The sequence below is a fragment of the Vicia villosa genome, linkage group LG1 (genome assembly GCF_029867415.1).
Source record: "Vicia villosa cultivar HV-30 ecotype Madison, WI linkage group LG1, Vvil1.0, whole genome shotgun sequence".
Classification (NCBI taxonomy): Eukaryota; Viridiplantae; Streptophyta; class Magnoliopsida; order Fabales; family Fabaceae; genus Vicia; species Vicia villosa.
Window position 1 is genome coordinate 103,133,565 of NC_081180.1, and position 23,378 is coordinate 103,156,942.

At 35.0% G+C, this 23,378-nt stretch overlaps 2 protein-coding genes across 6 annotated transcripts; both read right to left on the minus strand.

Annotated features, from left to right (window-relative positions):
* Positions 1-877: 877 nt before the first annotated feature.
* Positions 878-5,277, minus strand: LOC131643758 (putative ribosomal large subunit pseudouridine synthase SVR1, chloroplastic). Of its 3 annotated transcripts, XM_058914066.1 has the most exons (10): positions 4,625-5,275; positions 4,436-4,515; positions 3,778-3,878; positions 3,589-3,661; positions 3,289-3,382; positions 3,117-3,165; positions 2,824-2,974; positions 2,334-2,390; positions 1,395-1,450; positions 878-1,257 (listed from the first exon to the last, which is right to left on the minus strand). In XM_058914066.1, the coding sequence occupies exons 1-10, from the start codon at positions 5,139-5,141 to the stop codon at positions 1,182-1,184; spliced, it is 1,254 nt and encodes a 417-aa protein (XP_058770049.1). In that variant the 5' UTR covers positions 5,142-5,275; the 3' UTR covers positions 878-1,181. The 3 variants fall into 3 exon arrangements, with proteins under 3 accessions (XP_058770049.1, XP_058770051.1, XP_058770050.1); XM_058914068.1 differs by lacking the exon at positions 1,395-1,450 and having other exon boundaries at positions 4,625-5,277; XM_058914067.1 differs by lacking the exon at positions 878-1,257 and having other exon boundaries at positions 1,391-1,450; positions 4,625-5,276.
* Positions 5,278-8,863: 3,586 nt separating this feature from the next.
* LOC131643759 (glycerol-3-phosphate dehydrogenase SDP6, mitochondrial-like) lies at positions 8,864-14,423 on the minus strand. 3 transcript variants are annotated; one of them, XM_058914070.1, is made up of 7 exons: positions 13,919-14,423; positions 12,716-13,189; positions 11,989-12,320; positions 11,512-11,672; positions 11,064-11,322; positions 9,538-9,836; positions 8,864-9,270 (listed from the first exon to the last, which is right to left on the minus strand). In XM_058914070.1, coding segments are annotated over exons 1-7 (1,893 nt in total). In that variant the 5' UTR covers positions 14,286-14,423; the 3' UTR covers positions 8,864-9,269. The 3 variants fall into 3 exon arrangements, with proteins under 3 accessions (XP_058770053.1, XP_058770055.1, XP_058770054.1); XM_058914072.1 differs by having other exon boundaries at positions 12,716-13,208; positions 13,919-14,128; XM_058914071.1 differs by lacking the exon at positions 8,864-9,270 and having other exon boundaries at positions 9,537-9,836.
* Between the last annotated feature and the right edge of the window lie 8,955 nt (positions 14,424-23,378).

Here is a 23,378-nt window from a genome sequence, read left to right on the forward strand (position 1 = left end):
AAAACGTTTCACAATATTTCTGATATCAAATTCAACTCTAACATCTAATTTAAAGGAAATTCTCCAACCAGTCTGCTATAATTTCCCAAACAAATTAACAAGTTTCACAAACATATATATTGCCTAAACATCCATATCACTTTCATTTTTTCCAAGCGAAGCACACAAGTTTTACAAACCTGTGTATTGCCCTGGTATACTAAATGCTCCAGCAGTAAGTAAACCAATATCTAGAAAGAAAAAAAAAACACTTATAAAAAAACTTAAAATCTAAGCAACAGATACAAGGCAGAAACATAACCACCAAAAAAACAAGTAATGATCTTCCAGCAACAAGGATCAATGGAATCACCACCCATGCGTGGTTTGATTCAGTGTATTTTAAGTCATCGGTAGAATCATCAAGCATTTCATACTAATACTCAAAACTCATAATTATTTTCTGATGAATCAAGGGATTCTAATTACATGCAGAAGCGGGTGAATCCAGTGAAAGAATAAGCAAAACAATGAAGAGGGCCTAAACTAAACTCCATCAATGGTGGCAGCAAGACGAGATGAAAACGGCGATCATGATGGTAGCGGCTAGGCGGAGCAGTGACGAAGAGAGATGAAGCGTCGACAGCGTGAGAAAACTATAGCAGGTTAAGGCAATCGTGAAATGGATTTTTTTATTTGACGCAGAAAAATATTTTATTTATCAGTTTGTTTGAATAAAAAAGAAAGACTTAGGTTATTGATGCAGAAAAATATTCTTGCTTAAAAGGCAGCAAAACCGTTTCCATGCTTTAGGTTATTGATGCAGGCTTATTTTGAAATGTACGGTACACCACTTGTTCACATTATTATAAGTTGCCTAAACTAACATCATTCACTATTTCAGACACATCACCATTTACATTTTACATACATTATACATACATTAATGTTTAAAATCTTTACTGAATTCTTCTAAACTATGTAACTATGTTTCATGTTTGATTGCGAGAGCCTCAGTTTACATTGATGCCAAACACTCCACAAATTAGTGCTCTGTGGCTATTCCAAATACTTTACCAAGTAATGCATCAGGTATCAGAATCCAACAGCTCGAATCAAACAAGCATTGGCTAATTCCACCATAACAGCTTAGGAGCTGTCAAAATCTGAATAAGAATGAGGAAGATTTGCAACTCCAACAATTAAGAATTAACTTTGTTAACTTTTCCTCCCAATGCTTTCAGATTCGAAAGACTTAGCTCAATGTACTTCCCTAGCCTGAAACAAAAATACAACCAATGAAATTCAATTGAAATATTTTTATTGGAATTCTATTTGAATATTACTGCTACTTCTACTAAAAAAGACCCTCTTGAGTCTTGAGAACTAAGGACAATTAAAAACACAAAATTTACCCAAGGTCTGGTGGAAGTCTAAAACCAGCTATGCGAATTCGCTTTAATGAATAAATCTGAAACATGAAACAGAATCAATAATTTAATTGTTTAATAGTCACTCATTTACCTTGAGGAGAGATTAAAAGCGTTTCCTCATTAAGCATATTATTGATCAATAAATTTATTGGCATCATACAGGGAACACAAGTATCTTATTACAAGAAAAATAAGGAAATTCCTAGACTACAGTATCACGAAGCTTGGATGGTTTGCACCTCCTAATGCCAAAGCGTTGTAGTCCATCAAAAATGATAAGACACCTCACTCTTAACCCCCATTGTAATATATGGCCATCGTGTTAAATTTCCCCTAACTGACTCTCTAATTCACCCACTAAGATGGCTTCCTATCAGAAGAAGAACAAGAACAATCAAATCTTTTTTTTTCCACCGAATGAGATTGGCTACATGGACTCAGAGGGGGTCTAAATGTCCTATAACCAATCATCGCTAAAGCTAAAACACACATGAGTTGAAACCAGTAAAGAAGTTAGCTACACGGGTAGATATATTCCATAAAGATTGAAAGTAGTCAATGTATTCGAGCCACACCAAAAATCTTTAAGCTTCATTTTTCTGATGTGTTTTACATAAAGAACAGTTGTTAACACGAATTTACTCATCATAAAACATGGATAATGTAAGACAACATGGGGAGCAAGATCAATGGTAAAAAATGACTCTTGAAAATACTATGGATGTAACAATTTTGATTATATATGATATGAGAAAAATAGCAATTAGCATAATCAAATAAACTCCTAAGAAATATGAAATTCAGAAATATTGCCCAGTATTATTGGAATTGTGTTCACTGTGTAATATTATGCATAAGCAATAGAGCTTTTTGAATTTTGAGGGTCATTAAACAAATTATACGTATATAATTAAAGCTTACCTCAAGTCCAGCATTTTTAACAAGTTCGCGAACTTCATGCTTTCTTCCATCATGAACCTATGAGAATCCAAATTAAATCAAGCAAGCAAATGTCCGCTAAGTTCAACTTTTTTTCATCATCTGACAATTCATATGCTCTAACATGTATATAAAGTAAATAAGAGGTGTGAATAATAAATTACTCAATCATATGACTATTAAAACATTTCAATTTACAACTGCAGTGAAAAAAATCAGCATCTACTAGAATTGATCTTAAGTAGTATCATATGAAACACAGTCAATAACTTCATTCTTAACGTATACCATATTTCTATAACATTGAAGTATGGATTAAAAGACAATTTTATCAATGTTATGCATCAAGAAACTATAGTACAAAAGTTCAAGTGAGATACCACTTCATTGTAAGACAATGCTGTGATTAAAAATTCATAACCAGTGTTGGGTGGTAGAGTTGATATAGCAGATCAAAAACAGATATACTTACCACAATACGAAGTCGAGATCTTTGTGTATCTGGCGTACGTGGAAGTAACTCCACACTATCTGGTACACAATGGACACCCTCAATTGTTGTTCCCTCACTTATGGCCGTTAAGTGCCTCTGATGAACTAGACCATTAACTGTTGCAATGTATCTGACAACAAATATGATGTTTCAAAAAATGAGAGAATTCATAGGAGTGAAGAACTTTCTATATCTTAGAAATAATAATACAAGGATCAAAAAACAATGAAAAACTCGTGAAAAGAAAGACACAAATCAAACTCATGACTCACTCTTTTGAAAAATTAGATGACGGATGTGAAAGTTTTTGAGCAAAATCCCCTGTGAACAAGAACCGTTGGATAAAGTATTAGATGAAACTGTTAGAGTTTAGACATAATTTATTAACAGAACCAATATTCATTTCAACAAAGATAAAATTGCTTTTTTCAAGAAACCACATACCATCATTAGTCACAATAAGTAATCCAGTAGTAGCAACATCAAGGCGCCCTACAGTAAATAGTCGTGGTGGGGGTACTCCTGGATGCTTCTTATCCTGGAAATAGAATTGTTTTCAGGTGAAAGAGGGAACATCATTATAAATGGAGAGAAATGTACGTCCCAAAAAAGATTGGAAATAGCACATAATCTCAAAAGTTTTCCATAAGGCCATTGCAGGCATAACGCCACAAAGTAAAAAAAGGAAGGAAAAAAGAACAAAGTCTTAAATAAATTATCAACAAAGCTCAAAGTAACACATACCCAACCGCTCAAAAAATCATCAAATAAACTTATAACAGATTTAGACTCCTTTTCCCCAGATGAGCATATGTACCTGTGGAAAAGTAGTTGCATCACTTATAAGATTACATAAGATGAAACTAAATAATAAATTCATTAGCGTTGGACATCATATATGGGCATCATAAATCGTACTAGCATATTACATACCCTTTTGGCTTGTTCAAGGCAAGATAAACTTTGTGAGGCTGCCTCTTAGGAAGGCGGCTCCCCTTGACATAAATAATATCCTTTGAGGGATCCACTTTAGTCTACACAACAACGTGCTTTTCTCATAAGCCATAAACAAAAATTTCTAGCATAGAAAAATCAAAAAATAAATCATATATCTTTCTTGAAAGCTTATGTTAGATATAGTTAGATATTTATTAGAATTACCCAATGAATATAGGTTGCACCTTGAATGTGATCCTAAGGTATAACTAATATAACCAACTTCAGACGAATCCTAACTAACTAGTATACTACAACAACAAAACAACAACGAATCATTATCCCACTAAGTGGGGTTGGCTACATGGATCAACTTTTGTCATAATGTTCTATCCTGGACCATACTTCTATCCAAATCGTTAATCTCAAGATTTCTTTAATAACTTTTCTTATAGTCTTTCCAGGTCTTCCTCTTCCTCTAATTGTTTGACTTCTCTCCATCTGAACTATTCTCCTTACCACAGAATCCACATGTTTTCTCTAATGGCTTAGATAAAATGGACCTAAAAGTTCAAATCCATGAAGTCATGGTATAGCAACACTATGCTATTAAACAAAGCTAACTTAGAGAAATTTATAACAGACGGGAACAAACCTGAGGTGTATTACAGACGGAACCGTTAACGGTAACCTTGCCTTCAAAAATAAGCTCTTCACAGCTTCTCCTGGACGCAACTGAAAACAAACCAGCTTAATTATGATTTATGATTCTAGTTATACTTTTAGAATAATTTGGAATAGAAATTGATTTAAAAAAATGAAATTAATTGCATTCAAATGTCACCTCCAGAGGCAGCGAGAACCTTGCTGAGACGTGCACTGGAGACCTTAATATTTTCATTGTAGAACCTCCGCGACGCTTTGGAATACTGCGACGGCGCCACCCTACGGACCTTAGTTTCCTTTTCATTTTTCTTCTTAGTTTTCACAGTTTGGTATTTCTCCGATGTTTCCTTTTCATTTTTCTTTTTGGTTTTCATAGTTTGGTTTTTCTCTGATTTTTTGGTACCTGTTGAGGCATTGGCCATGGCTTTGAGTAAGGTTGGAGGAGGTCCAGTTGAGAGTTTGAAATTTCCATCTTTGCCTCGAGCAATCCAAGGGATCGTGTTGTCGTCGGAAAATTTGTTCGGGTTATCGGGTTTAGGTTTGGGGTTGGAGGGAAAGGAGGAGACGTTGAATTTGAGAGGAGAAGAGGAGAGGGAAGAGCAGGTGATGCGAGGGAGAGTGCGGAAAGAAGAAGTGAGTTTGGATGTTTTGGTGAAACAGAGCGCCGTCATCGCCATTGTTGCTGCTGAACCCATTGTTCAGTCACTGGCGCGGTGGTGGTGGCTTTTTGAAATTGCAGAGAAATGGAAAAGGATTAGTATAGTGCTCTGGTTTCTATCTTATCCGTTGGGTTTTAAGTCCTTATGAGTTTTGTTCCAAGTTGGTCAATCCATTTTTTTAAGTAAAATCTTTATAAAAAGGAAGAGCTCACCCAAAATAACAAAAAATAATATTCACTACATTCTTATTGAATATTTGAAATCAAGTATTTGCAATAAAACTTTCCTATGAGATTGAACAATAATATATAGAGATTATTATGCAATTAGATTGATGAATGTATTTCGTTAGGAAGATGATACATCAATTTTTTAGATATGTATAAATAGTATAGTAATGTTTAGACTCACTTAATTTGTCATGAGAATGCTACATATTGTGATATATGAGTGTTATAAATTATTTTCATAGTGATTGGAGTGGATGTCACCATTCGACTAGAAACTATTATGGTTTCAATATGACGAGTTGATTACTTTAGTATTGTCAAACTTATGATTATAAAATCGGTTAATTGGATATTCCACGAGTCATGCAAAGGTACATGAGTGGCCTTGACACGATGTGTCCTTCTAACATGTGTGAAGTATTATCTATGAGCCCATTGATCTAGTATAACTCTAAAATGTATTATCATGCTCAAGTCAATATGTGATATTGAGCTTATTTGTTATTATCAAGTATACTTAAATATTAAGGAATATAATATGAATTATACAACTGCAAATTTACATTTGCATCATCATCATCATCAGTATATGTCCAACAAAGAATTTGAATAAAAAGACACTTTGTGAAGCTTGGTCTGTCTGAAACCAAGTGTTGGACACTTCATGGTTTTTGGCTCATCATGCTACAAACATGTTCGTGAGCAACCCAAAATGAAATTAGATGATAGAGGCTAATCCATAATCTTGGTTGGTTATTATTCCACAGGTGCCTACAAATTATTCTTACTAAATGAAAATAAGGTGGTAATAAGCAGACATGTGCACTTTGATGAGAGTAAAGGTTGGAACTAATTGAAAATTTCAAATAGTCAAATGCAAGAAGGTGAAAGTTCAAGCCACATCAACATCATACTAGGAGATGCCCAAGACATTGAAACTGCATAACCTCAAAAAAAATAAGGAGATGAACAAGAACCAGAACTCAATCAGTTAGATTGAGTGATTATGAAAGATTATCTGGTCAAGCCATACGAGATAATGGTGAATTGATTGACGAAGCTATGATGGTTGAGTTAGAGCTAGTTAATCACATACAAGCCATGACAGATAAAAATTGATGGGGTGAAATAGAGGAAAAACTCAAAGGCATTAAGATGAACAAAATCTAGGAACTATTCAAGCACTCAAGTAAGAAAACTATAGATGTGAGATGGGTTTACAAGGTGACATTGAGGCCAAATGGTGAAATTGTTGCGAAGTACAAGGCAAGACAGGTGGTAAAATGGTTTATTCAAAAACTTGGAGTTAATTTTAATGAAGTTTATGCACCAGTTGCTAGGCTTGAAACAATAAGACTTGTGATAACCATTGCAGCATATAGAGGCTGAAAGATGCATATGTGGATATATGTGCTTGCAAGTATAAAATTGATGATCCTACTGATAACCTTCCAAAAGTTTTGATGACGAAAACACCAATGACCATTGAAGTCGATAAAGTTGGTGGTAATGGTTTTCCAACTCTCTGATGATGGTGACCAAACTTAAGGACATCTCAAGCATCATCTAGTAGTAGAATCAATATTTTATTGAAGTGCTTATATGATCAATGTATTTGATAAAAAATATTGAAGGCCTTAGAGTTGTGAAAGAGAGGAAGCGTGAAAACTCATTTGTTCGTGTCTATCTGAGTGGTCATAGTTTTATATAAATAAGGAAGTAACTCCTAAGATACTAAGGCATCTCTCTCTCTCTCTCTCACACACACACACACACACACTTTTGAAACCTCTTTTTATCTATCAAATATCTTAAAAATATTTTCAAACCTCAGCCAAGTGATTAAGATACTGTCAGCTTTTCTTTTGAAGCCTTTTTGAACTAATCAATCGATTGGGACCTTAAAACAATTGATTGGAAGATATATTTGAACCAACCAATTAATTGGGATCTTCAGTCGATCGATTTGAAGAAGCCTAAACGAGAGTATAATTGATTATGATAGTGTCTTAATAATTGGCAACGACTCCTTATCAAATCTTTTCATTTTGGGCCAAGTAACTTGATTTTTTAGGACAACCAACCGATTGGGACATTAAGAAGACCCGTGAATGGTTTCTTTTTCAATTTTTCCTTCTCCTATATAAAGGAGAGTCACCTTTTCTTCATTTCACACCGATTCCTGAAGTTTTACATTTTCTTTGAAGTTAATCTCTCTACTTTTCTCCTTCTCTCTAGAAATATTTGTTTTCCTTAAAGTTGCATTGGTTCTTTTGAGTGAACACTACTTGTGAGGAAGAAATTGTTTGAGTGAAGTGTCCTTGTGATTACTTTTAAGAATGAAATACTTTTGAAAAACAAAGTTTGGTTCTTGAGATTATCCGATCTTAAAATCTCTATTTAGTTCTTGAGATTAACTTGAAAAATCCCTATTTTGATTATTATTTTAGCTTGGATAAAATCTTCTTGTTTGATTGGGGTAGGCATAACATATAAAAGCTCAAAGTTTTAGTCAAAATCTCAAGAAGATTTCTTAGAGACAAGACTATGCCAACGTTCGGCCAAATCTGGATAACTCTCCGGTGCAATCTCTCTAACCCTTACTCTCTTTATTTTTTGCTATTTATCATTTGTTTTTATTTCCGCTGCCATTTACTTTTAACGAAACTATTAACATGATCTTAATCGAGAAAGATTTAAAATTAATCACGAATTTTAAATGTCACAATTCACTCTCCTCTCTTGTATTTGAAGTTACTTGTCCAACAACATCAACTTGATGTGAAGAAGTTAGTATGGAGAATGAGTTTGAAATTCCAGATCTAGAAAACTTAGCACACTTCCTAGAAATGGAGATTGTGAACACAAAATATGAAGTTTTCTTTCATCAAAAGAAATATACATAGGGCATCTTGAAGAAGTTCAAGATGAGCAATTGCAACCCTTCGATTAAACCTGTGGAAACCAACAATAGATTAAAGAAGAAATCAGATAATGAGCTGGTAGATAGCACCTTATGCAAGCAGATCATTGGCTTAGCTTTTTTTATTGGATTTAAGTCTTGGGAAAGCATTGTTCCATAACTTCTCTTTGGTTGTTTTGTAAATTATCCATATCTCACGTTTGTTATTATTTAAGTTTGAATGGAATCTCATTTATTGTCTTACATTACTTCATCAGACTATTGATGAACAAAATCAATATGATGACTCTACAACCTCTTCACGGAGGAAGAAAGTTCATACAGTGGCTTGCACATTGATAAAAATGGTTACATTTATTATCATATATTATCATATTTAAAGAGATGATACAACTATTCATACTACATTTTAGATGATTAGTCATTGACAATGAACAACACATCATAAAGTTTGATGATTTATCAAAATATTATGTTATTTCCATACAGCAGGTGGTTTATTAACTACACCAAGTACAAGTCTATAATTGTAGTTTTTCTTTCCCTGTGATGTAACAAAGTTAGTTTAGTTTACGAAAGTATAACAAGCAGATAGTGCAAATCCATAATAAAAGTGCCATGAAGCATTTCTTCACTTACGTAAATTTTTAATTCCTCAATGTTAATTAATAGATACATATTCAAATATTATGGGAAAAGAACAACAAAATACAAAGATCAGAATCAAACTAAAACACAACCCTCAGGTCCTTATTTCGTGGACAACCTTGGCTGAGGTACAGAGTCTAATCAATCTTGAAAAAATTATTCTGTCGTGTAGCTGTGCAACTCCAACTTGCCAAAGTTATTTTTGAAGGCAAATGTGAGATAAATTTGTGTAAATTTTAATATTATATATGTGTTGAGCCACTCTCTATGGCGTGTATAGTCACCGATTGACTATTGATCAGTGGAAATGAGTACCAAAATGCTTGTCATGTGAAAACTTTCTTCTCATTCAAGTCCTCTCACCCTGAGAATAAGTAAAGAAAAAAAATATTATAACTCTATCAAATGTTTGATATATGATTGCCACCATCATTGATACATAGTATAACATATACTACTTTTGAACTCCACAATTAAACGTATGACATCATAGAAAATTGAAATAAGTATGTGTGAAATAATAGTCCAGAGCCCATGATGAATTCTATATTTAATTGCAAAACCATGAACTATTTAATAACTGCAGTATTTAAGATATAATAACTCGTATGTATTGCTTTTTTGCACTTACTAATGGTGCTTCCCATCATGAAACTGTGCATTTTGTGAGGATTTAAAAGTCTTCAAAAAATCTGTAGCCTTCTGCAACTCTTCCTTCCGCCTTGAATCGTCCCATTTGTGCTCATTTGCCAATATTTCAATCACACGAGGCAATGCCCTTTTTGCTGCATCAGTTTCAAGGAAAGCAAGACGAGTTCTCCTTGCAATGAAATCAATAGCAGATTCACAATATTCGTTACGAGCACAATAAGCTACCTCTGCCTCCAGATATGGGTAACCGTGGGCAAGTCGCTTGCCCAAATTTTCATTCTGAAATACAAAAGAGTCAATTCTATCTCATCAATCATGAACTAATGAAACTGACTAAAACTTCAATGACACCCATGAAGCTCAATAAATATGATTACCATACCACAAAGATCCCCCAAAATATGATGTTTCGGCATAAACAAATTAACACCACCAAATGAAACAAATGGCCTCACTATGGTTTACAAGATCTTTTATTTACAATCAATTGCAAATCGCATCGACCAGTAAATAGACTGTAATATGAAGCTTTGTGACTCGGGAAATTATATACATACAACTACAACAAAGGTTATTGTTTCCACTTGAGTGAGGTTGGTAATCCGGTTAAAAAAATCATATCTAATAATAAACTGTTTAAATCTAAATCATTTTTAATGGTTAGACATACAATTGTTTTTAGTTTCCTTCAATCTAAAATTTCTAGACTACTTTTTATAGGATGTAATATCCTCATTGAGGCTTTCTTAGATCTTTTCAGCACATGCCCAAATCACCTAAGACAAAATTCTATCATCCTTTTCATGATAGGTGCTTCCCCAACTATCAAGTAACACATAATAACTACCTAAATTTTGAATACATTTTTTTTCAATGTTGACCATAATTCCATGCCTCTAACAAGCGCCAATGGTGTCATTTAGAGAAATCCTGGCTTCATCTTTGAAATTATAAAATAATACATACAAACTCAATCAACCAAAATAGAAAACTATTGAACTATTTAAAACAAAAATATACAGTCATAAGGATAAAGGTACAATGTTAAAAAACTACTGAACGAAAAACACAGTAGATCACTGTGTTTTGTTTTTTTAAACGTGATCACCCCAGTAGTAACTATTAAGGTACAGTGCTAAAAATAAACAACTGGAAAGAAAAACATAAAGCAGAGCACTGCGTTCTTTTACAAATGTGAGCATCACAGTGGTAACTGAGACAGTTCAAAGAGGATTGAACCAAACTCTAGATACCATGCTAGTTTAAGTGGAACCTAACTCAACTTTACAAAAGCGGTTTGTAAGGTAAGGGGTGTTATTCTTCATAAACTCTAGTCATGCCTTATCTTTAGTATATGTGAACTCAGTTTTTCCAATAATTATTAACAAGACCCCATATCAAAGACGGTACAAAATCACCCCAAGTCCATTTTATGGTAGATGCATGGGTACATGTTTTGTTGCTCAATGAAATAACAATATTAAATATAGAGGAAAAAAAGCAAACCTGAGCAATTGAAGCCACTCTCTCTGCCAATGTTCCATATGCATGAGACAAATGCTTTGCAGCAGCAGAGTCCATTATCCCGGGAACAACTTTACCACCGTGTGTACTTTTCATGCGCTTATACTGTTGAGCAAGAACTGTAAAAGAAGAAAGCTCCCACCCTTCACCACCAACTATGCAAAGCTTGTTGGTTACACATCCATTGGCAGGGGTCAGCTTTCCAGACTTTATAGCTGCATTAACAGCATCTTCTGCCATACTGAAACACAGAAAACATAACAATATTCATCAACATAGAAACTGTGTGCTGTAAACTTGAGTAATTAGATTACCAACACTTATTTTTTTTTGCAAAACCAAAAGAGATTCCCAACGCATTAGCATATCATGCCTAGTCAGCGAAACCATGTCTAAACAAACTTCATCAAACTGATCATTAAATCATTACCTGCGATAGGTAGTCCACTTGCCGCCAGTGATTGTGACCAAGCCAGGGTAATCTTCACAGACAACATGATCCCTTGAGATACTCTCAGTACTCTTTGCTGTAGGATCCACTGCTAATGGGCGAATGCCACTCCAAGCAGAAAGAACATCAGTACGCCGGACCTACAATTTTTGTACTTCTATTTATTCCCCAATAGCAAACCGAGTAATAAGGAAAATGCAATAAATAGAATCTTTCATATCTTTGCATAAGACAATCTAACATTTTTCCGAACAAGCAATATCTAAGAGAACTTGTAATTCTTAATCTAACATCAGAAATAAGAGTTACAAAACAAAACAAAAACTACAGGCTTTTCTACTAGGTGGAGTGAGCTTCATGAATTAAACAGCATTATTGCGTTTTATCCATACCAACTCTTCAGAAAATAAGAGAAAATATAATGAGAAATCATCTACACTGGCAGGTACAACATACCTTAATATTAAGGTAATCAGATATTGCATCCAATATAAATTGTATTTCATCTTCATGCGGTTCTGGAAGATATGTAATGCTAGTATTAGAATCTGTAGTGCCAGCGATGGTTCGTCCCATCCAAGGGAGCATGAAAACAACACGTCCATCTTTAGTTTTAGGAACAATTAAGCCCATTCCCTCAGGAGAATAATAATCAGGGAGAATAATATGTACACCACTGCTAGGAGCAATCATTTCTTGTGCATTTTTGTCGGCCATTTTCCTTAAAGCGTCACAGAATGGCCCACTTGCATTCACAATCACTTTTGCATATGTATCAAACTCCTTGCCTGCATTACATTACATAAAATATCAAACAAAGGTAAGTAGCCATCACGGTAAAAATGATTATCCAAGTTCGAGCTATCCAAGTAAGACAGAGTAGTAATCAGCAAAAGGGTAATCTTCACACAGACCACATTCAGAGGCAAGTTACTCATCTTTCAGTTCACATTAACTATTAAGCGGCATTGATCAATTGCCCGGCAAGTGAAACAACCTTATGAATAAAACTAAAAGCCTTGTATATTTTAAAAAAATAAAACTATTTCTAAGTATCCACGACGCCAAACACTGGAGTTCCGCATTAATTTTACGTAAGACCGACTGTTCTACTCGGCTGTTAAGGTTTATTCTCTTATGGGATGAGGGTGCGGTGACACTTAAAAGTTAAAAGAAAAGTTACCAGTTAAATTGTCTCGAACTCGTGCACCAATTATCCGTTTTCCAGCATCATCCTTTAGTAAGGAAACCACTTCTGCGTGGTTCAGCACTGCCGCACCAGCTAAAGCAGCAGTGCAAGCCAGCCCAACATTAAGCCGTGAATCATTCATCTGCCCATCATAATAAACAACAGTGCCCTTTAGGGTTCTATCCTGTCCCTCCTTTGCTAGAGTAGGAAAGAGCTCAACAGACTCTTTTGTGGAATAATATCTTGATAAGTGCAGCAATTGTCTTCCTGCGACCAAATCATACATTTTCAAGCCCGCCCAGTAGTACACTACTTCAAACAAGCTAAAACACGGTGTCATGCACGGCAATGCATGGCATAGGTGTGGTGCATTTTCAATAACCTGTTTACGCTCATCAAGTGCATGAAGTACTAACTTGTATTGTCCATAGTCAAGGTTAAAAACGGCTTTCTCCAAGTATCGAACACCTAACCGTTCACAGAAACACTGATATTAGATTAGATTAGATCAAGTACATCAAAAAAATTAATTTAATTTAAAACAACTAAAAACAACACATATATTTAGTAAGCCACTGCACCAAGAGAAATGAACTCTTAGAGTAATGAGACTACAGTCTACACTATTAAGATGCACACGACCTTTGCATATCTTATGTTGAGACATATATCCATGTATGGCTCTCAAACTTCTATGACAAGGAACCAGTGATCTAAGACCTCTGTACTCATAAGTTATAATTGAAAATTTGAGATCCTAAAAGTATGCTTCAATTTCTTTGAAAGATTCATTTTCAAATACACTAGTCATCAAAACACATTATATTGGCTTTGCGACACTGATTGTGGTTGTCATTGTGTGAATTAATCACAATTTATTCTTTAACATAAAAGAGTGAATAACGGTATCTGTATCAGTACGGCACCTGTCGATACTGTTTTGTCGCAGCCGATTTCATGGTCGCAAACATAAGAAAATAGATAAAAAGAATATGGAAAACAAAATGTTGATCTATTAAGTCGAAATTTTATGATGTATATAATTGAGTATTTTAATATTGATGATCAAATAAAAAAACGATAAAAATTCATTATCGATCAATATTAAAGCATCAATGACACAAAATAAATTTAAAAAAAAAAACTCATGATTTCATTGCAAGTTTACAAGCACCCTTGCGCACGTTATGTACCTACCTCCATGAAGAAGCTTAGTGGATCGCGACGAAGTTCCGGAAGCGAAATCCTCCCGTTCCACGAGCCCAACATTGAGTCCACGAGTCACGGCATCAAGCGCGGCACCAGCACCAGTGGCACCACCACCGATGACAAGAACATCAAGTGGATTCGCCTTGCTAGCAGCCATCAACGTCGACTGATGCGACTCCCTCGACGGAACAACAACGTCCGGAGCGTGGAGCTTCTTCCGAAGAGCGTCGAGATGGGAACCTCCTCCTCCGAAATCATTGGAGGAGATTGAAGGATTGTGAAGGATCAAGGTTCCACCGTACGCGGTGGCGATAACCGCACCAGCAGCGGCGGTGAGTTTTCTCATTCTAGTCATGGTGGTAATAGAAAAACGAAAAGTGCGTTTGGGATAAGCGCGGTTGCGGGAGGTGATTATTTAATTAAAAGTGAAGGAGAAACGGTTATTTAAGATTATGAGATCGTGGAGCGGTGAAATCACGAGTTATGGTTGAAAGTTAAGAGTATTCGTATATTCGATTATGAGTTTTATATGACGGGATCTCGATTTCTTGCTGTTGAGATTATCTGTAATTTCATGCTGTAATGAATCTGAGACGTTGATTTTAAAGCAAGTTGTTCATATTTCATAATCAGTTTCAACGATAAAGTTATGTAAGCACTGATCTGTATTGAACGGTTCAGATTCGTTACGGTGTAGTGCTGTGACAACAGGAAATTTGGATCCGTGTTGTAGGGTCAAAGTGGAAGAAGGAAAGTGTAGAGATGGTGACAAATGTCAGAAACTTTAAGGGCAATTTATTTGCGTTTCAACTTTAAAATAGGGAATGGTCAATGTCATTTTTTAAGCTAGTATGAGTTGAGAAAGTCAAAACTCATGTCTGAGTTTTTTTTTAATCATTCTTTTTTTCGAGGGTATGGTACTTTTTTTTTTCTTTATTAACAAATTCTGTAAACTTTGATTTGATTTTGATAGTAGAAGGCAGATTTTAAAAAATAATCAAATTAAAAAAAAAGGGTTTGAACTTTGAAATTAAAAATTATTATTTTACCAAAGAAGTACAGGTGTGCATTTTCTCTTGTAAGGATAGAGAAACTCAAAGGTCTTAGTGGTTGTATGATGTGTTTTGGTGGCGAATGCTTATTCATGGTGGCGAGAAACCTTGTACGGTGGTGTTTTTAGGTAGTTTAAGGGACCAGCTCACGCAAGGTGGGACACCTTATTTATGGTCGACGATGCTTGGTTGCAGAAGGGTGATTATGTCAATCATATGCTGAGACTACAATAAGCGTAATGTTCTTTAAGTTGTAGAGAATATGTGTGTGACTTAGAGTCTGTCCTTACCCCCTTAAGAGGAGAGATATTTATAGAAGCCCATTATGCTTAGTTTTTTTTGGAAAGGGTTGTTGTTTACCTAGTCAGTGGTGGACTATTGAACGCTTATTTTCAAGTGAGATGTGGGTTAGTAATGACTTTGACTTTCCCTCTATCCAAGAAATCCATTATCCCATGTTTCCCATGAAGGGGCAATAGAAAACTCCTAGGGGCGAGATGATACCTCCTTTTGGGCAACACTCACATGTCACCTCTCTTTGGTCGTATAGAGGCATCGCCCTAGGCGGAGACCTTTGTCATTATAACAATACATAGTCCCTAAACACGAGGCCTTAGGTAGAAGACGAAGTGTTTTAGATCACAGCTCGTGGGAGTATCCCGAGAACCTATGTTTTTATCTCGAGTTTTATCCCTCCTTGGAGAACTTGAATCTTTAGTGACAAGAGCTTAGTGGGATTTTGGGATTCCATGTCTTTTAGGCATCGTGATGTGTGGCCTGGCTGATGAGACGTTAAGTCCCATAGGTGAGGCGTTATACTTCCCAGGCAGGACTTCTATCGAGCCATCAAGCAAGATTGGTGATTCAGTCTCTGTGGCGAGATATGGACCGCGTCTCTTAGGCAGGATTTATTTGATGTGATCCCGCTCAAAGGGACACTAAGTCCCTCAAGCGGAAGTTTAGTTAGCCTAAGTTCTCTAGGCATAATAATGTATAGCTCGGTTGATGAGACACTAAGTCCCTCAGGCAAGGTATTTTATCTTCTCATACGGGACTTCTATCGAGACCTCAAGTAAGACAGGTGATCCAGCCTTTGGGGTGAGATATGGGTCGCACCTATTAAGCGTGATTTATTGGATATGATCCCGACCGAAGGGGACACTAAGTCTCAGGCATAAGTTTAGTTTGTTTGGAGAGTATCAGAAGGCGGACATGACGAGGTCTGGCGTATCAAGTATTGCCTCAGTAGGCGACGAGAATCTATATCAAGTTTGGCCAAAGTATCTCCTCGAGGGCTGGCAAGGATCTTCGTTGAGAAGTTCAACACAAAGTATCACCTCGAGGGGCAGCAAGAATCTTTGTCGAGAAGTTCAGCACAAAATATTGCCTCACGGGGCGGCAAGGACCTATATCGAGAAGTCAAACACAAGGTATCGCCTAGAGGGCGACAAGGACCTTCGTCGAAAAGTCTAGTATAAAGTATCGCTTCATGGGGCGGAAAGAACCTTCCTCGAGAAGTCTAGCACAATGTATCGCCTCGAGGAGCGGCAAGGACCTTCATCGAGAAATCCAACGCCACATGAATTTTTAAATAGGGTATATCTATACCCGGAGATATGTAGGACTTCGGTCCAATGAGGTCATGGTTCAAAGAGGAACTAATGATGGTCTCACATTCAGAGAGGAACTAGAGACATGGATAACTCAATATCATACCTCTAACATCCAAACCTTGGTACCACATGCATTTTGGAGGAGAAATGAATATCATTACATTTGCATTGATGGTTGATTATATAATTGTTGTGAATTATTTTATAAGATTGTGAATGTTTTTGTTAAACTATTTTGACTGTTTACATACACCATTAACATTATGAACGTATTTCTCACCCTTTTTTTATTTGTTGTGTTGCTCGTTGTGATGATGATCCAGATACCCAGGTAGAGGAGCACTAGATGTTGCTTGTTTGAAGGATTGGCATAGATGCCTACTTCTATATGTTTATCGTTTTGAGTTTTAGTTTTTTCACGTTGTCACTCTGATATGTAACACGGGGGCATGATAACTTTATTTTGCTTGTATTATTGTTTTCTTGAGAGTTGTTGAATTTCATTCCTGATGCTTGACTTTTTAGTTATGGTTTTTAGGAGATATTCAATTGAACATGCTTTGAATTTTCCGCTGCTTTATTTTAAAAAGATTTGAGAAAGTTTTCACGAGAGAGATGTGTGACTCCCTTACTGAATAAATATTTGTTTTATGTGATTTTATTTAAATAAGAGTTTATCAGGGTTAGGGTGTTACAATTCCCGTTCCTCCCCTACATACAAGTTAATGCCTATTTCGTAACTTGATGGGCTTGAGGACCTATATGGACTTCCTTCAAGTCTTCCATGGGCGTAAGTCATTTCGCCTTCGCGCCCAGTCTGGAGTCCCAACTCCCAACCCTCGAAGTCAGTATTTGGAACTTCAGAAGGGCGGACATCAACAAGGGCAAGCTCTTCTTTGGATGTCTCCAGGTAACTCGTGTAGCATTGCGAGCCAATGTTGTATCCACTCGCTTATATAGGAATGTATATTTCAAGGTTAAGTATCGGATGGATACGATTGCTCCTAGAGCATCGATGGAATGCCCCCCCCCCCAAGATGATATTGTAAGGTGGCATTGTGTCTACGATGAGGTAGCTAACGTTAATGGACTTGGCGCTACCTCGCCCTACATGGTTTTTATGGCCACATGGCCCACTATTTGTCCATGTTCGCCTAATAATCCTATAAGAGAATGTTTAACCTCTTTATGTCATTAGGATCCAGTTGTAGTTTTTGGAAGACACCCTAGAATAGAACATCAGTGGAGCTATCTGGATCTATCAGGACGCACATGATGTCTCGTTGTCGTGATGGACAGTGATGACTAATGGGTCTTCGTTGTGAGGGTTAATGCCAATGGAATCCTCCTCGGACAAAACAATGTCAGCCATTGTTTTCCCTAGGCGCTTCTGGAAAACCCATGGGATATAATGTTTTTTTTGCGAACACATGCTTCGTGTATCTTCTTTGGGCGACTTTGGAGTTACCCCTTCAGGAGATACCTCCAGCAATGGTGTTTGCCTCGTAACATATAACCCTATCACACATATTCAAATGGAAGATAGAAGGGTTGGAGTGGATATGTGGCCCAAGTTAGTTTTATCGGGGCCCCGCGGTGGACGCCACTATATTGGTCAAAAAGTACAGGTTTGCATGTTCCCCGATAAAGGCATGAATACTCTGATGCCTTCGTAGTTGTATTACATGTTTTGGTGGTGAGAGCTTGCTCACGACAGCGAGAAGTCCTATACGGTGGTGTTTTAAGGTAGTTTAAGGGACCAACTTACGTGAAGTGGAAGACCCTGTTGATGTTCGATGATGCTTGGTTGTAGGCGGGCGGTTATGTCAGTTGTATGTTGAGACTATAATGAACGTAGTGCTCATTAGGTTGTGGGGAATGTGTGTGTGACTACAATTTTTTCCTTCCTCCTTAGGGGGAGAGATATTTATAAAGGCCTCATAGATCCAAGGGCTGAAGCGATACCTCTTATTGGTCGACAGTCACCCATCACATCTCCTTCGACCGTATAGAGACATTATCATAGGTGGGGCCTTTTGTGATTATAACACTACAATTATTAAGGTTCGAATTATGAGAATAAATTTTTGTAATGAAATAATGATCGAGAGAAGAATATTTTACTACTCTAAGATATAAGAGTATTTAATTGATTTAAATTAAAATTTATATTTCCTCTGACCCTATTTATAAGAAAAAATTATTTTTTAGATTTTTTGAATAACCAATGTATTTGAACACTATATAGACCAAATATATTCATTACCCAGTAAATCTAAAAAGTAAAAAAAAAATAATCAATAGGATGGGAGGAAAAATAATTAAGATAATTATATTCTATAAAAGCATATATATGGTTGGATCTAGGGCTGGAAATGAGTCGAGTCGAGTCGAACTCGCATCAGTTTGGCTCGACTCGTTAAGAATTGGTTCAGTTCAGATATCGATTCGAGTTTATTCCAAACTTTTTTTCAGCTCAAACCCTACTAGTTAGAAGTTCACAAACAAATCAGTTCAACTCATTAAGTTTATCTTGTTAGGTTCAACTCGCTTGCTTCACGAATTTATTTGACATTTTAAATTAATATTTTTTATATAAAACATATAGAAATAAAATAAAAATTATAAGATTAAAATTTATACGATGTTAATTTTATTTATATAATTATTTTTATAAATATTTTGTTCACTTGAGAATATAAATTATCAATTAAAACCATTGGATTAAAAGAAAATATAGGGCTAAGATTTGAAAAAATCTTTAAACATACTCTTAAAGACAATATATTTCATCTCATATATAATCGAATTGACTCATGAACATAACGAGACGAATTATGTATAGTTCAAGTTCAGCTCATTTAGTTAACGAACTTAGTATTTAGTTCATATTTAGCTCATTTAATTCATGAAACTAATTCAACGATTTAATTGTCGAACCGAGTTCCGAACTATTTTTGAATTGCTTCGGTTGGATCTTTTTGTCACATTTGTTTGTCACCTGATTTAACTCTTATATGTTCTATTTGATTACAACTTAAATTGATGCACGGAAAAGTTAGTTATCTTAATTACAAAAAAAATGGCTTAAATTATAAACCATTATTAATTATTACTACCTCCGGTTCTACTTATAAGAAAAAATTAACATTTTAGATACATTGAATAATTAATGTATCTGGACAATATATTGTCTAGATACATTAATTATTTAATGTATCTCAAAAAAATGAACACTTTCTTATAAATAGGACCAGAGGGAATATTATTTTTTGTTTTATAATTTTTTATTCACGCATAATCAAATTAAATTTATATATAATTTCTTTTTTCATATAAAATTTATTATATTCTTTAATTAATGCAAATCAATCCAAATACCTTTAAAACGGAGAGAATAATAACCAATCACTTCTTTAAATAAAAAAAAAGTTAAATATTTTAATAATTAATAAAAATAAATCTCTAATAATATATATAATAGTTAATCACTTTTTTAAATAAGTTGGATATAATATACTCAATAATAAAGTAAAATAAAATTTATATTAATATAAATAATCTCGAACTACATATATATCATGCCAAAATAATTATAATTTTATTTGTTTCGTTCAAGAACCATAGTCAATAATTTAAATTTTTGATGTGGAGGACAAGAGTGAATAAAATTTGAATGTGAAATTGTATACTTGAATCCCTCGCGTGTATCCTTTATATAGTGGAGTGGTTATTGTAACGCCTCGAATTTAATTAATTGGTTAATTAAATTATTAAAGGATTTAAATATTGGATTTAGTCGAATTTGGATGGTCGGTATTATTTTAAGAGGCGTATTTGGATTTATTAAGTTAAAGTCGGATTTTAGTCGTATAGTCGGAACAATAATATTCAGAATAATATTATTTATTTATTGAGATGTTAATTGAAATTTTCGCATTTTGGGATGATTTAGTCGGTATTAGTTCGGGATAGCAGATCGATATTTAATCGAAGATTTTAATATTTTTAGTATTAAAAATATTAATGAGTTAATGTTTAGCATTTTGGGAATTTTTCGAGTAATTAAGATTAGACCGAAAATATAAGATATGGAATAATAAATCGATATATTAAAATAATCGGATTTTATTTTAATGGAATATAATTGGAAGTATTATTTTTATATTAAGTGTGGAAATTATATTGGGCTTATATTATGGTATCTTTAAGTGTTAAGGATGTATTTTTATTAGACCCATTATGAAAAGTGACTAAGTGGTGGTCTCTTTTTGTCACGAAAAAAAATAGAAATAAGAGGAACCGAGGAAGACAAAGAAGAAAAAGAGAAAGGGGGTTAGGGTTTGTGAAGAGGAGAAGAAGGAGACCCAAAGTGTTGCTCTCAAGTACCTTTTTTTCTCAAAATCTCTATTGAAATTCCCTAAAGCTGCACTCAATTTAAGGTAAGGAGAGATTCTTTCTACCTAAATGGAATATGATGGATTGTATATGGGTATAGGGTATAAATTGGTCATTGTGTTGTGTTGAATTTGTTTTATGTCACTGTTTGAAATTGAAATTGGAAATGTTATAATGTTGTGCGTATGGAAAATGAAAAGAAGTAAGAAAAGTGGATGTTGCCACTCGGCAGCTAAGCCATTGACGGCCGGAAGCAGTGCTGGGACGAACGAATTTTGTTTTCTATTTCATACTATGTGCCTTTGTTCTTGTTATTGTTTCATGATATGTTCCTATTCTTTTATGTGGTTATTGTCCCTTTAATGCATATATATATATATATATATATATATATATATATATATATATATATATATATATATATATATCATGACTATTCATTGATGATGTTCTTTGTGCTGTTTATGTTCATGTTGTGTGAGACGGTGATTCATTTATATTCTTTACCTAATATATGATTTATCATGATCCTGTTTATATGATTTGATATCTCACCCTTGATGCTGATGTTTCCCCTACCATGGGAAATGGGCAGGTACTCAAGTATAGTTGTGGAAGTTTGCTGCTTCATCGAGTCCAGTTGGTGTGTCGCTCTGATGCGTAGCACTCGGGGGTTGCTTATATCGTTATTTCTAGGTTGTTGATGTTTTAGTTGTTGTTATTATAATCGTTGATTCAAAGTTAAATAATATAGAGTACTTATTATACTTCAAAGTTGTTTGAGTTGAGATAAGTTGATAGTTGACTGTTTATTCAAATGCTATGTATCATTGTTGAATGAAATGCAAGTTGAAGTTTTAAGTTGATATGTGATACTCCAATGTGTTGTTTGAAATTTTTAAATACTCTGATATTTTCCGAATTATAATTTTCGGGTAGAATTTGGGGTGTTACAGATATAACAACCTGGTATTTGTTAGGCATGTGATGTGGGGGACCGTTGGATGTATCTTGAAGTTGGTTCACCTGTATTCTTCCATAAGATAGTTCCCTTATGTCGCGGACACTTTAGACAAATGCGACTCCTTCTAAGTGGTCGGTCGATGACCATTCTAGTCGGCCCAAAATAGTTGTCCATCAAGCCCTTGCTTTTGTATGTTAGTGCAAGGACTTGTCGCGTCTTACTCGCCCGCTGATCATTCTTTTAGCTTACATAAAAAATCAAGAGAAGACATTATTGACTCTTGGGAATTCGCGCCATTAATGTGCCACATGCTTTAAATGTCTTTTCTGAGGTACCCTCGTAATGATCTTCGGGAACTGAAACACTCGTGTAATGCATGTATGTGATGTGAATCGTTGATAGAGTTTATTACCCTTAGTATGTCATCATACGAGATAGAAGTCATCTTCTCATTTCTTTGAGGTGTCCCTTTCGTTTCAGTGTTATTTCATTTCCTTCAACATTTTCCTTTCCATGTACATAGAGAAACTAGTATCTACCTGTTAGCTGAAGATTTCGTTTGAGAAGAATGTCCTTCGAAGACTTGGAATTCAAAGGAAGATGGTTACTGATGATCATCTTTGAAGATAAAAATGGCTACTGATGGCCATGCTTCGAGAATGATGTTTAAGTTGGAACAAAGATAGTTAGCACTGAAGTTAAATTCGAAAAGAATAGTCTTTGGGACTTAGACGTTTTTGCGAAATATGCGAAGTACTGAAGCTTAGCGTGATTTCGTGGCATTCTCGACTCCGATTATGTTGCCACGCGTCGAAGGGAGATTCAGGCGGGATGATTTGAATTTCGAAGTAGTTTATGTAACCGCACGAAGACAGATGGCATCCCTGGATTTTCTGCGGGCAACGTGGCATTAGATTAGTGTAGGACAGTTAGGGTCGAAACTAGTATAAATAAGGGTCTTAATGTTAGGATTCCGTGTGTTCATTTTGTACAAATCACTCACATATTGCTCAAGTATCAAGTGTTAAGAGAAAGAGTTCGCTGAGAAATGTACGTATGACACCAACACCATTTTAAATACATGTGTATTTTCCTTTATTCAAGTATCTTTCGATATTACTGCGTTTCATTTACTTTCTGTCATTTACATTCCTGCACTATTTATTTTCATGTCATTTATCTTCGAAGCATTTAACTTTTCTGCACTTTAAGATTCTTGCACTTTTACAGTTTTGTCTTATATTTTATCTTTAACTCACTTTTCACTGGTGTTATATTTACGTGTATAACAAGGTGATTGCTAATCTTTATTTCTTTGTTTAAGTATTTCTTATTTCGAGACACATCAATCATAGACATAATTCGAACTATCATGAATAACAACCTTTTTGACTATGTCCTAGGATCAATCTAGTCGATCC